The sequence below is a fragment of the Alnus glutinosa genome, chromosome 7, assembly GCF_958979055.1.
Source record: "Alnus glutinosa chromosome 7, dhAlnGlut1.1, whole genome shotgun sequence".
Classification (NCBI taxonomy): domain Eukaryota; kingdom Viridiplantae; phylum Streptophyta; class Magnoliopsida; order Fagales; family Betulaceae; genus Alnus; species Alnus glutinosa.
The window spans coordinates 28,975,059-28,987,687 of NC_084892.1; the positions used below are offsets into that span (position 1 = coordinate 28,975,059).

The window sequence follows — 12,629 nt, forward strand, 5'->3', positions numbered from 1 at the left end:
AAAAAATAAAAGAAAAATCACTTAAAACATGGCATATTAGCTATTGTGAAATAGGTGTGAAGAGTAATTTTTACTAATTTAATTGTGTAATGATTGATATGGTAAATGTCATGTAGACTGTCTTGTGTAGTGGTTGGAGTGATAAGTGATAAGTGTCACGTGCACTCATACTACTAGAATGATGTGGCATTGTCAATAAGCCTTTAGATTTTTTTAATTTTTTAATAAAAGTTAATCTAATAGTTTATGGACATTGCCACATTAACCCAGTTATATTGGAGTGGGACGGTTCGATGGGAGTTCAATATATAGCATTACTCCACACCAATATCCCACTTTTATCTCACTATGTTAACAAGGCAGAATCTAATAGTGATTAGGGTTAAAATCATAACATTACTCTTTGTGAGATATTAGTGTGTTATATATCATTATTCATATATTTAACACTTAATTAAAATCATAGGATGTGCTGTCTTGATCCAGACATTCACTTGGTATTATCCTAATAATCCATTATAAATGGTCAGAAGATGGCTTGTTTAACAGTTTAAGTAGGGGAGGAACCCACTCAAACATATATTATTCTCAAGTTGTTTGAATGGAGTTATCTCTAATGCAGCTATTCCAATAGTCGTTAATGAAACTTTCTGAGCTGATTCTTCGAAAACTACAAGGTGAGAATATTAATTCATTATGCTGTCCAGCAGCTATCAAGGTTTTAAAGCATAGAACTTCAGTGACAATTTTAAAGAATCAAATGAACCTCAGTTGATTCTAATGAATATTCTAATTATTTTTTTAAAAACCTATATAAAAAACCAGCCCATGATGAACTGATTATAATGGCAGGAGGATCGTTGCAAATCGCTGGCCAAATTATAGCATGTTCGACATGTGAATGAGATATTCCTGATGGAACCCACAAACCTAAGCAAATGCTAAAACAACCCAAAATGCAAAGCCCACCTGTACAGGCCAGTAGACCCTATCGGGGCTCTCAACTATCTCTCAATTGGCTGCCCGAATTACAGCCAATTCGGATAGTCAATTGCAGGGAATCCGGATCCCTCCAAGGGATACATAAAAATTAATACCTGCTCCCCCCAGTTTCTTGGTGAAATTTAATGTGCATAAAGAAAGAACCAAGCACTGCCACTCCAAAACTTTGGCTTCAGCTATTCACAAACGAGCATACAGTTAGAAGAAATTGTTTATAGAAGAATCGACATAGTTAATATGTTTCTACTTTTTGATATTTCACACCGTAATTGAGCTGTACTGAACAAAGATGGACATGGATGGCCAATCATACATTGGCCAAATACAAGGAAAAATGGGCGGAAATGTGCCTCAGAAATACACTACATACAAGATTACAAAATTGCATCGGTATAATACAGATTAAAATCATGCCACTCCAACACAATTTACACTTGCCAAGGTTGTAAATAATACTACTTGGAATTTGATTGGAACAGCACTTGCACACTGAACCTCAGCTGTCATTCTGTATAAAACATTTGACTCCAGACTGATTTTCTGAAGGTAGAGCATGGCTACAAGCCAATGGATACATCTTCAATGAGAGAGAGAGAAACAAAGAAGGGGGGAAATGAGGGGAGTATTATACATGAATGTGAAGCAGAAAGAAAGAATAAACCAGATAACAGAAATTTTCTATTAACTATAGCCGAGAGAACAACATCTCCCAAACCATTTCAATGCGATAATCAATGTAGAAAAATGCTGCAGTACCATAGACCTAGTTTTTTTCAAGCATCACTCCAACTATCTGAATCATCTTCTTCATCACTTCCAGCAAACGCCTATTTCAAGAGTAACCATTTTAATATGGTGCACCAACAAACACAAGAAACATACACACCCACAGAGAGAGAGAGAGAGAGAGAGAGAGAGAGAGACCTGGCGAATTGTTTTTGCTTTCTCCAAAATAGCAGCAACCTTCAGGTTGGTATTCGGACCATGAATGCTGGCTCTTGTCACCACTGCAGGCTTCAAGTTGAAGGACTGAGAAAGCAAAAATAATCATTCCTCAGCTCATATAATTGCATTAGGGGGACAATAAAACAAGGAAGAGAGGGAGGGGGATGATGCACAAAATATAAATAAATAAATAGATCAAATCTAACCTTCGTTCGTATCTGTTCTAGTAATGAATCTCTTTCATCTACCTTTGGTCCATTATGAGGCCGAACCCGTTCAGCTACCTTTCTCAACTGAAAAGGTTCAAAATGTCATAACCAAATACTCTCCAAGCAACAAAGGAGAAAATTGTGAAAAGCATGGACACCAGAAAACGATCATTACCCTGCTTTTGTCATGAGCAACAACAGCATCAATGAGAGGATTTCTAGGACGAGGAATCTTCGGTGGATTGCCATTTGGCTTTTCTACTAAGCCTGGTACATGAGGGGTTTCTCCATCTGAAGTCGGTGAAGCATGCTGAGGCTGTTCTGCTTCCATATTTGGAGGTGGCATAGATGTGTCAAAAGGATTTCGCCATTCCCCTTCAGAATAATTTTGCTGAGTGGGTTGAAGTGTTTTATCCTCTGATCTTGTTTCTGGTCCAAATTGATTGAGAGGCTCAATAAATTTCTCTTGTGAAGGTTCAGGATCATGTCTAAGAGCTGTATATTCAATGGTTGGTATTGGTGAAAATGGGATTGAACTAGAGTGAGCCTTTTCTCCCTCTAAAGAAAGGAAACCATATTCAGGTCTATCATCAAGTATTGCTGGGGACGTTAAGAATGGATTCATGCTTTGTGTTCCCTCCAAAGAGAGGCAGTTGTATTGACTATCTTCATCACTAACCATGGTTGGCACTTGCAAAGAGAAAGGAATCGGCTGCACCAAATTACTTGCTAATTGTTCAGAAACTTGCTGGGATTTTTCATCTTCTACGGGCATGATGGGCAAAAGTGGGTTCTGATGCTGCAAAATCTGTGTCTCGATTGTTGGAAAACCAAATTGAGCTTTCTGATCATCGAGTGGCTGCAATGGTGTGAACGCATACTGACTAGCTTCAACCAAATCTCTCTGAGAAGTTAGGAAAGTATTTTGAGCCTTTCCCATCCTCCATTGCATAGGAGGTAGAGGTGGCAATGGTGGCATATCCTCCAGATTAACTTGAGCTGCCTCAGGGGGCAGGCCAAAGCTAGGAAGGGCAGACTCTAATGGATCCATTGCTTGCTTAGAACCATCAAGTTCCAGACCAGCTGACTGTGGTAAGAACTCCAACGCTGAAGGTTGGCATAGAAGGTGTTCTGGATGAAATTCAGGAGCACCAAAGCCTATTTCATGAAAGTGATTTGAAGATTGTATCTGCTCACATCTTTTCTGATCTACGTGATTCAGATATTGTATCTGTTCAGATTGAAGTTTTGGAGAGTTATAAGCTGCTTCATCTTCTTGAAATCTTTCCACATCAGCTTGATCAGCTTCGAATGGTAACGGCTTCTCCGAAGGAGCTTCTGCCTCTGGGAGGTAGCCGGTAGGTGAAGACACCTCATCTTCACTATTCTCAAAAAGATGACTCTGATGGTGCGATTTTGATTCCGGCTGTTGATTGCTTAGTCCTGAATATGTTGGGGATGTTGTGACATCATCGTCAGACAAACTATTTTGTGTTTGTTTGGCCAGAGATGATTCATGATCATTATCAAATGTTTTCAAATTGCAATGGTCAGAAGAGACTGGTTTGCATGGGTTATCTGCAGGAGCAACTTCCAGTTGATTCACTTTTTTGTGTTCCTCAGTTTCTGCAAGACATTCTGGAGAAGTTCCTTCATTAAATTCTTTCCCTTTCTCGTGGGAATCGGCAAATCCAGAATGACACTCTTGCAAATTTGTATGATTCCGTGAAGGAGAGAAAGCTAGATCTGGAGACAGGCAAATAACATCATTGACGTCATTATTTATGCTGGTGACAGAAGCAGCAGACAGAGACTCATCTGCTATAACTGGCTCAGTTACCACAGCATCTAAATTTACATGATCCTCATGGCACGGGTAATTTTGATAATTAGATGGAACTTCAAGAGGAACAGCATCACCTCCTACCACATCCACATTGCAGGTGGACATACCAACTTCCTTACCATCTCCTGCCCTTGGAATGTCATCTACATCTGATTTCTCATCAGAATATGGAACACCCAATTCTGCAGAATCAAGTTCAACTTCTGCAATATTATTGTCTATTAAATCTGAGAGTTGCTGCACCTCTACGTTTTGTGTCTTTTGAGTTTCCCCCATGTGAGTTAAGTCTTCTGAGTTGATTCCATTTTCCATAAGAGAACCACCGGCTTTGGAAACTATGTCATCCTGATCTGCAACATCTAAAGAACAAGTAGTAGGTACCACATCTGAACCCGCTTCTACTTCTGGCAAGACTGAGCGAAGGAGCGGCTTTTCTGTAGGTGTAATACTTAAATGTGGTGAACCAATCCCTCCAACCAAATTTTCAGAATAATCTTCATCTGCAGATTCTGTTTGAAGCACTTTATTAAGAGAATTGTCACTCCTTTTATTTTCAGGAGTCAGCTCTGAAATGTCCGGCAAATGCAGCGAAGCATCGGAAACAACATTTGGATCTTCACCATCCAGATGGCTTTCACCAGAAACTATAAGATGAATATCATTCATAGGTTGGGAGGGAACATCAGAGCCAACAGCTCTAGAATAAGCTAGATTTTCCCCAATTTCATCAGTTTCTGATAACTTCGAACCAAGCTTAATAGAGTCAAACGTCGCTTCCTCTACTTCAGGACCCAGTAATGCATCTATTGACGAGTGTACTCCATGATCCAAAGGTAGCAGCAAAGGTATGGAATCTGTAAGACATGAACTACATGATGCTTCTCCAAGATCAGGGATCTTGTCTGCCTTAATGCATGTACCGTTAGGCACTGCAAGCTCATCAGATTTGATTCCCATAGACTCATCCATCAGCTGACTGGATGGCATATCCACACTCTCAGCTGCACAAGTTTCAGTAGAAGGGAACACTTTAGCTGCTCCATCACCACTAGATGCCGTATTCTCGGCCAAACTGCTTAGTGTATCAGAGTCGGAAAAACTGGATCTGTTATTCTTGAATGAACCATTCCCACAATCTGATGCAGAGGAGTTTCCAAATGATTGAGAATCCGAAGATTGAGCTTGGTACTGCAGATTTTCTTCATTTCCATCAGAATCTCTCCCACGTTTTTTAACAGTCAAGAATCCCCGCTCATTCTTAGATCTATACTCATTTTCTGTTTCCATTTCTGATTCCATGGTGGTAAGTGCATCCATGTAATTGTCTATCTCACTTGTCAAATCATCAGAATGGTACCCATCTACACTGCCTTCTGTTTTGAGTTCACCATCAACTGCTATGTTATGGAGGGCGGAGGAAGAAATATCATCCGTATCAACACCATCAGCTGGTCCAGGCACTTCCACAATTTCACCACCAATGACATCGCCATTAAACTTATCCACGTATGGTTTTGAAACCACTTCCTGTGCATTAAACTTGTCCATGTATGGTATTGAAACTACTTCCTGTGCATTAGGTGAGGAACATGCGCTTTCCTTTCCTTGAGGTGACTTCTTTCCAGGACTCACAGTACTGATTTCAAGTATTTCAAGCCCTGATTCACTAGAATCATCTTTGGTCAATTTCATGGGTGAAGTGACATAAATTTCATGAAGCACCTTCTGCTCTGGAGTAGGAGTCTCCAGGAATTTCTCCATGATACTTTTCCCAGCTTTTGAGTTAAAGGGAGATCCATTCAATTGCCTTCTCTTCAACTTCACAAGACGTGCAGAGTCACTACAACCATTCTCAATACGCTCCTCCAGAAACAACTGATGCAATCTGCACCATCCGAAAGCAATTTAAGTCATCAATCAACGATTAAAAGTATGAGACTTAAACAACTACAAGAAAACTAGAGTGCACCAATATGAGATCAGAGCCCTCACTTGGCATGTGACGGGAGGTGGACATCAGGTGTTTCTCCATTCCTCCAGCGTGATCCTTTTTTCTGCAGAAATATCAGATAATATTACACCTCAAACTTTGTAATGACACAAGCTCATATTGTACAGTGATGGGTCTCCATCAACAGAAGAAGCTAATTTGCTGATCGCAGCACCAAAATGAGAACAACCAGCATTGGCAATGAAAAAGAAGTTTTGTAGCCGTAATGTATTAATTAAGGAGAAATAATCTTAATCATAGTCTTGCACAGCCTCATGAGATTCTCACACTTCAAAAGGGAGAATCTAAAGGTTGAGTCTAAGAGCTCTTTAAGGCCTTATCAAGAGTCCAATAAAAAAAGAAAGCAAATTTCAAAGATGCCTGAAAATCACTAAACAGAAACATAATCAAGGGTCAGGTTGAAACTTTTGATCTCAGAGGAAATGTAAAACATTACATGGGTGGTCATTAATCCTTTCTATGGAAGCAGGGGATTTCATAGGAACTCAGGGCAAGATGGGATAACGGAGTTAAATCTCTTTTTATGCCATACAAAGGCAAATAGCAGAAGATTATATGACGACTTTCTTCCCATAGGACCCAAGTTGGTTCCCCTGGGACAAAGTAAACTCGTATGGAGAGATATGCAGCAAACATGTTGGCCTTTTAGACGTAAAAGCCATGAGTTGGTGGGTAACACATATAAAACAACCCACAAATTTCTATTGTCAGAAGAATTGTCACAAGAGAAGTTTGTAATATGATGATAAACCTTTCATTGTGATACCTTCATTTTGCGGTTTTTCTTTTCCCTCTGAACCTCTGCTGTTGCTGTTGCTGTTGTAGAGGATGCTGCTTCCACTTTGAAGAATGATGGATCAGTATAACGCTTTAGACAAGCCCCAGCCCCCGCAACATCAAACCTGTAAGAAGGCATCTGAACATACTAAAATTCCACATTTAAAAAAACAGACTCTCACAATCACTGAAGCCAATAAACCCGGGAAGAAAAAAAAAAACAAAAAACAAACGAACAAAACAAAATAAAATGGGGAATCATACTTGTCCAGCAGAAATAACCGTGGTGGACCCCGGCATTCTTCATAAGAATCCATAACAAAGCGAGGTAAGTCCCCCTGAGTTACCAGATTCTGTTCCGTACGCAGATTAGGATGCCAATCAACACCTGCAATAGAATATGTATTTATCTTTGTTCATTCATTCTAGTAGCTAATCTTTTAAAACACAAGAATGCTTTAAAGACTCACTCATTACACATTTTTGCAGAAACAAACTAGAGAAAAAGCATGCGATGGAACATACATATAGGTATGGCTGACTTACAACAAAAACACATTTTTGATCTGGTATAGGTCTTACTGTTGCAACAGGATATAAGTCCTTTGGTAGAAATGTAAAATCATAATGCCTATGTATGCGTGCATAAGGATCAGAATAAAATCTATTTGCATCATTACTTGATAGAGTCCATGTCATCACTTAAACTGACAAAGTCCCACTGGAATCATCACATGGACACTCTTCAGTATGCCAACCCCATACCAAACTGTGTTGAACAATTTTACCATAAAGGGGACCACTAAATATAAAAAAAAAAATCTAGTAAAAAGGTAATTAAAAAAATATTTTCTCTTTGCTAAGTGGTGAGGGGATTTCAGGATGAAATTGGCCATACAGACAAGAAGTTGGAGGCAGAACAGATAGAACTCTCCACTCCAGCTACCTCTCTTCTAGAAGCATATACGCTGACCTTCTAGGACCTTTTTTTCTGATAAGTACTGACCTTCTAGGACCTAAGCTTGTCAGTTCAAAATTACTACAGTGCCACTTTTCCACAATCCCCATATAGCTAGAACAGACCAATTTAACTATAGTACACACTATTCAAGAAACAGAGGCAAATATGAAAACATACCTTATTCCTGTAAGAAAAATGTATAAGCATCTTTGCTATGTAGTTAAATGCATATAAACATGAATACACTTTATTCAAGCTTTTGTGTTTGTCGAGAGAGGGGAAGAGGGGGGAAGCTGGAAGATTTTCCCAGGACCTAAGAATTGGTGTCAAAAGAATGATTTCAAAAAGAGGAAAAAAGTGCTTAGCAATTTTTATTTTTTTTTTGAAGTAAATCTAGAAGAAAAAAAAAAGAGAGAGAGAGAGAGGAAGAAGAAGACGAAGAAGAAGAAGAAGAGAGAGGAAAAAAGTGCTTAGCATTTGTTTGTTGCCAGAATAGTAATGGTTTACAACATCACAGTAAGAGCAACAAATAAGACCCACTTACTTGTGATGTACTTACTAACCTTCAAAGTACACATAGATTTCAATACAAGCTTAGTAGGGAAAAATCAAATGGATATAACTATTTGACAAGTAAATCTAACCTGCATTGGAAAATAATAATGAATGACTTGTTTGGGACAGAAATGCCTTCTCAATTGAAGGAACTTCTGCCTCAAGCTGTTGAACGCGAACCATAAGACCATGGCCTCTTGCAGCAGTTGTCATTACTTCTTCATGCAAGTCACGGAATATCTCAGCAGCAAACCTATAAAAACCACAAAAGAATAAACAGTTATAGGTAGATATTATGTTAGAACTTCAAGTTGTAAGGGAAGAGAATCAAAATAAGATCATATTGATATCAAGGTTTGAGCTAATGGAAGAGGCCTTTCTTCACCTTACCAGCATTGATGACATCATACGCTGAACTCAAAGCATATGCATGGCTCTAAATGTCATGCAATATTACAACTTTTTCAAGAACGACTTGATTTATCAATGAACTAGCATACGCAATAATGTTAAAGTTAATAGTGATAAACCTTACCTATTTCATGTTTCATTAGACTTTAACTTGTGTACATATGACATTTTCAAGACATCTTGCAATGTAATAAATATTTCCCACGTACTTCTGACTAAAACGCACCTTTGGCTACAGCTCATTTGAGCTTGTTTGCCAATTAGGCTGCCTACCTCAAGTCCGGTGTTAGAACTTCTTCACTCAACAAGCCAAAGTTGAATTACACAGAGTCAGCTCATGCGTGTGATTGAACCAGCTTAATTGGTTTTGATGTTGCTGATGTTTATCTAATTTTATTAAACAAGGTTATCATGGATACCTTCTACTAGTTGACAGAGTTATTCAATCAACCCAATAATGTAAAAAAAAAAATAGCTGTCAAAACGAATATGACATCAAGAGAGTTTGTAGAAGTTCTTCAAAATGAGATGGCTCAAAGTTCCTCTCATGCTTTCCTCTTGAAAGCAGTAACATCTATTGAAATGTCATACCATCACATAAGAGTCTGAGACTTGTCACAATAGGTTAGGGTTCTTACTAGCAAAAACACAAAAAGGAAACCATGCTAAATGGTTTCATACCTACCCAGTTCAATTTTTTCAACTTTTAACTTAGGAAACCTCATAAAACTGGTTCAGTCTAGACTTAGCAACCATACAGCTAAGTCTCTTGCACCAAAATGAGTTCTTACCATTCCTGTCACCACAAAACTATCCAGTAAATAAGATAAAAAATATATATTGAAAGGAAAAAATATAACAAAAGCAGCTGTAGTTGAGACATATTCACATCAATTAATTAACAATAGATTAGGGTTTTTACTACGAGTTGGTAAATATATCTTAATCTACTCATTAATGTGTAAACGTGTAAACAACCACATCAATACATTTTTCTTTTTTATGCCGAGGAACCCCACCAAGACAGGGCCACTTTGTGTACCCACCTTTATCAGATAAACCTCTGACCCTTGTAAAGCGCCCCTCCACACGGATCGGATAATACTCTAGCTACGCTAGCGGGCTGGCCCAAAAAAATTGTTTGCACCCAAAGGGATTCAAACCTTAGACTTTATGGGACTACCACAAAGACCAAGGCCCTTACCACTTGAGCCAACCCCTTGGGGTTAACCACGTCAATACATGAATGAAACAATACATGCATATAACCTTATGTTGGCAAAGCAGACCAGAGTCTTGACTTCTAGTTACTCTCGAAGTTGATCTGTCCACCAATCTCTCGATTGCAATTAAAATTCCCAATTCAGCATCTAAAAGTAGCCAATCACCAAGTTCCAAATGACTCTTAAGAATCTCAATTCAACCATGATCATTTGCCATTCGAGTCACCGTCACAATTTAGAACTCAGGCCTAATCAATAATTAGAAACTACAAAAACAGATCAAGGAAGTCGCATAGCCATGCCAATTTCAACACAAGATCACAATTCATTGACTCTCAAGAGTCAAATTCCAAACAAACTCCAAATTCAGCACACAAAACAATCGCCACAATCAGAAACTCAACAATCTCTAAAGCTCACTCGGTCAATCCGGTCCCAAACTCGAAACCGAAACCAAGATTCGACACAAAGCCCCCCAATCAGACACGCGCTCAAATCATCTACACAAGAAAAAACCCCAGAAACCCCAAAATCGACGCCCCAACAGCCAGCATTTGGACCGCAATTCACACCCAAACCCAAAGCAAGCTCAAGTAAAGAACAGAAACCAAACTAGACGAAACGAAAAGAAACTCACTCCGCAAGGTCGCCGAGCTGGCGCAAGACTCCAACAAGGCCGGCCATGGCCACGCCTTCCAGGAGAGCCTCCGGATCATCCCTGTCCGCTGCTCTGTACAGCTCCGGATCCGCCAAGCTGTACTCGTTCCGTATCTGGTACCTTGCCAACGGCATTTTTCTTCAAATCCAAAACCCTAATTCTCAGCTATATGCATTTCCACGAAGCTTAGAACGGAGAGATTTCTCTTGGGCCTGGAAAAGTTGAGCACCGAGCGAATGAACGAATGAATATACGGTGGTCAGAGCGTCAGGGACGTGAGGACAGAGAAAGTGTATGTGAGTGAGAGTATTTAAGGAAGTCTGAGATTATTAAACTTTTTTTTTTTTTTATCTTTTAACTCGGAATTTTGGAATGAGAGAAAAAGGTGGGTGTGTATTAATAAAGGGCGTGTTTTTCCTCGGCGCGTATCGTGCCGCTTATGATGCGCTCGTCGTATTGGATCATGTTATCTCTGCTGTATATTTGTTACTTCCTACTGGGATGCAATCGGGTGGTTCCACGACCACAGGGAACCGATAGTCATTCCCAGGTTGCAAATAAGTCAACAGGCTAATTTGTTTCGTTTTGCTTTGTTCTCTTTGCTTGTTAAAAAGGTGGCTCATTTTACCAACAAAAAAAAATGGCTCAAGCATGGACAGAAAAATTAGCCAGTAGTTTAATTTATACAAATTAGTCTAATAAAGTGACAAGTGTCATTTTCTATGTGAGAAGTAAATTTTTTTTTAATAATATGTAATTTTCACATTTTTTTTAATAGCATTAAAAATGCATATCACTTTATTATAATAGTTTGTATAAATCAACTACAAATCAATTTGTGGCTAATTTCTGTTCCTCAAGCTTGGCCTTAAAAGTCGTTTCATAATAGCATTTGCACCCGATTTGCCTAAGGTTATTTTGACTAATCGAGATATAAATTTGGGTAAAAATTATTCAAAAATATCAGATTAATTGGCTACTTTAGCAACCAAATGTTATATATATATATATTATTTCATTCTCTCTCTTCTCAAATTTTTCTTTGGACAAATATGTCTCATATTAACTTTTTTTACATTTATTATCTAAATTATTAATAATCTAAACAGAAAAATTATTCGGATATCTATATAAAACATGGGTATCAACTAGGAGTTAAATAGTTAATTATTTCAATAGTTGAACCGCTTAGAGCATCCCAACAATAATTCTAAAAACGGACTATTATAAGCCATTTTAATGCTCTAGCGAAATCTTAAAAATTGAAAATTTTGCTATAATAAACTTTCAACATATTGAATCTTTTGTTTAATATGTTTTTCTCTCTTCCCATTTTGTTTTAAAAAATTAAAAAATATATATTTAAATAAAATAAAAAGTTTATTACATAATCTGTTGGAGTTTAAATTAACAAATTAATAAATAAAATAAAAATTATATATTTAAAATAACTATTATTACTTGAAAATGGTCTTAGCATGGACCTCTAGAGTCTAAACCACGAGATCATGAGACAAAAGGAGCGGTGATGATAATTTTTGTCACATTGAGTATTGAGACAGAGGAAATTGCTGTGGAGCCCGGTAGCAGCAGAATGTGATCTTGTTTTGGTTTCACTCTGTCATGGCCCCCAGATAGTAGCAATACGTGTCATACTTAGATATAATATTATACTACGATCTTATTTAAAAACTATACATCTGTGATGAAATTGTAAATTGAGCACCTAAGTGGAGCCCACCAATTGTAGTACATGGCTATCACGTACACAATAGAGTGTCCCTATTTTTTTTTTATTTTACAAACTTATTATAAACTTATTGTGTTTTTTTTTTTTTTTTTTTTCTCTTCTTAATCTCTCGAGGTCTCTTGGAAAACCAATCAAGGGCCGAGTTACATTGGGTTCTCTTATTCTGTATAGTTTTATCCATCTTATTAGGCTGTATTTTTTACTGGTTGCATTCTCACTCAATTTTCACCTATTTAATTTTTACTACAATTTTCATTCGAAAGTATAAGGGCCCGGTTATT

General features: G+C 37.9%; 1 protein-coding gene across 1 annotated transcript; it reads right to left on the reverse strand.

Moving 5' to 3' along the window:
* Window positions 1–1,227: 1,227 nt before the first annotated feature.
* On the reverse strand, window positions 1,228–10,889 carry LOC133872442 (protein SCAR2). Its single transcript, XM_062309947.1, has 9 exons — window positions 10,578–10,889; window positions 8,396–8,559; window positions 7,055–7,178; window positions 6,780–6,915; window positions 5,995–6,056; window positions 2,332–5,887; window positions 2,154–2,240; window positions 1,927–2,031; window positions 1,228–1,829 (listed from the first exon to the last, which is right to left on the reverse strand). The coding sequence occupies exons 1-9, from the start codon at window positions 10,730–10,732 to the stop codon at window positions 1,776–1,778; spliced, it is 4,443 nt and encodes a 1,480-aa protein (XP_062165931.1). The 5' UTR covers window positions 10,733–10,889; the 3' UTR covers window positions 1,228–1,775.
* Window positions 10,890–12,629: the final 1,740 nt, after the last annotated feature.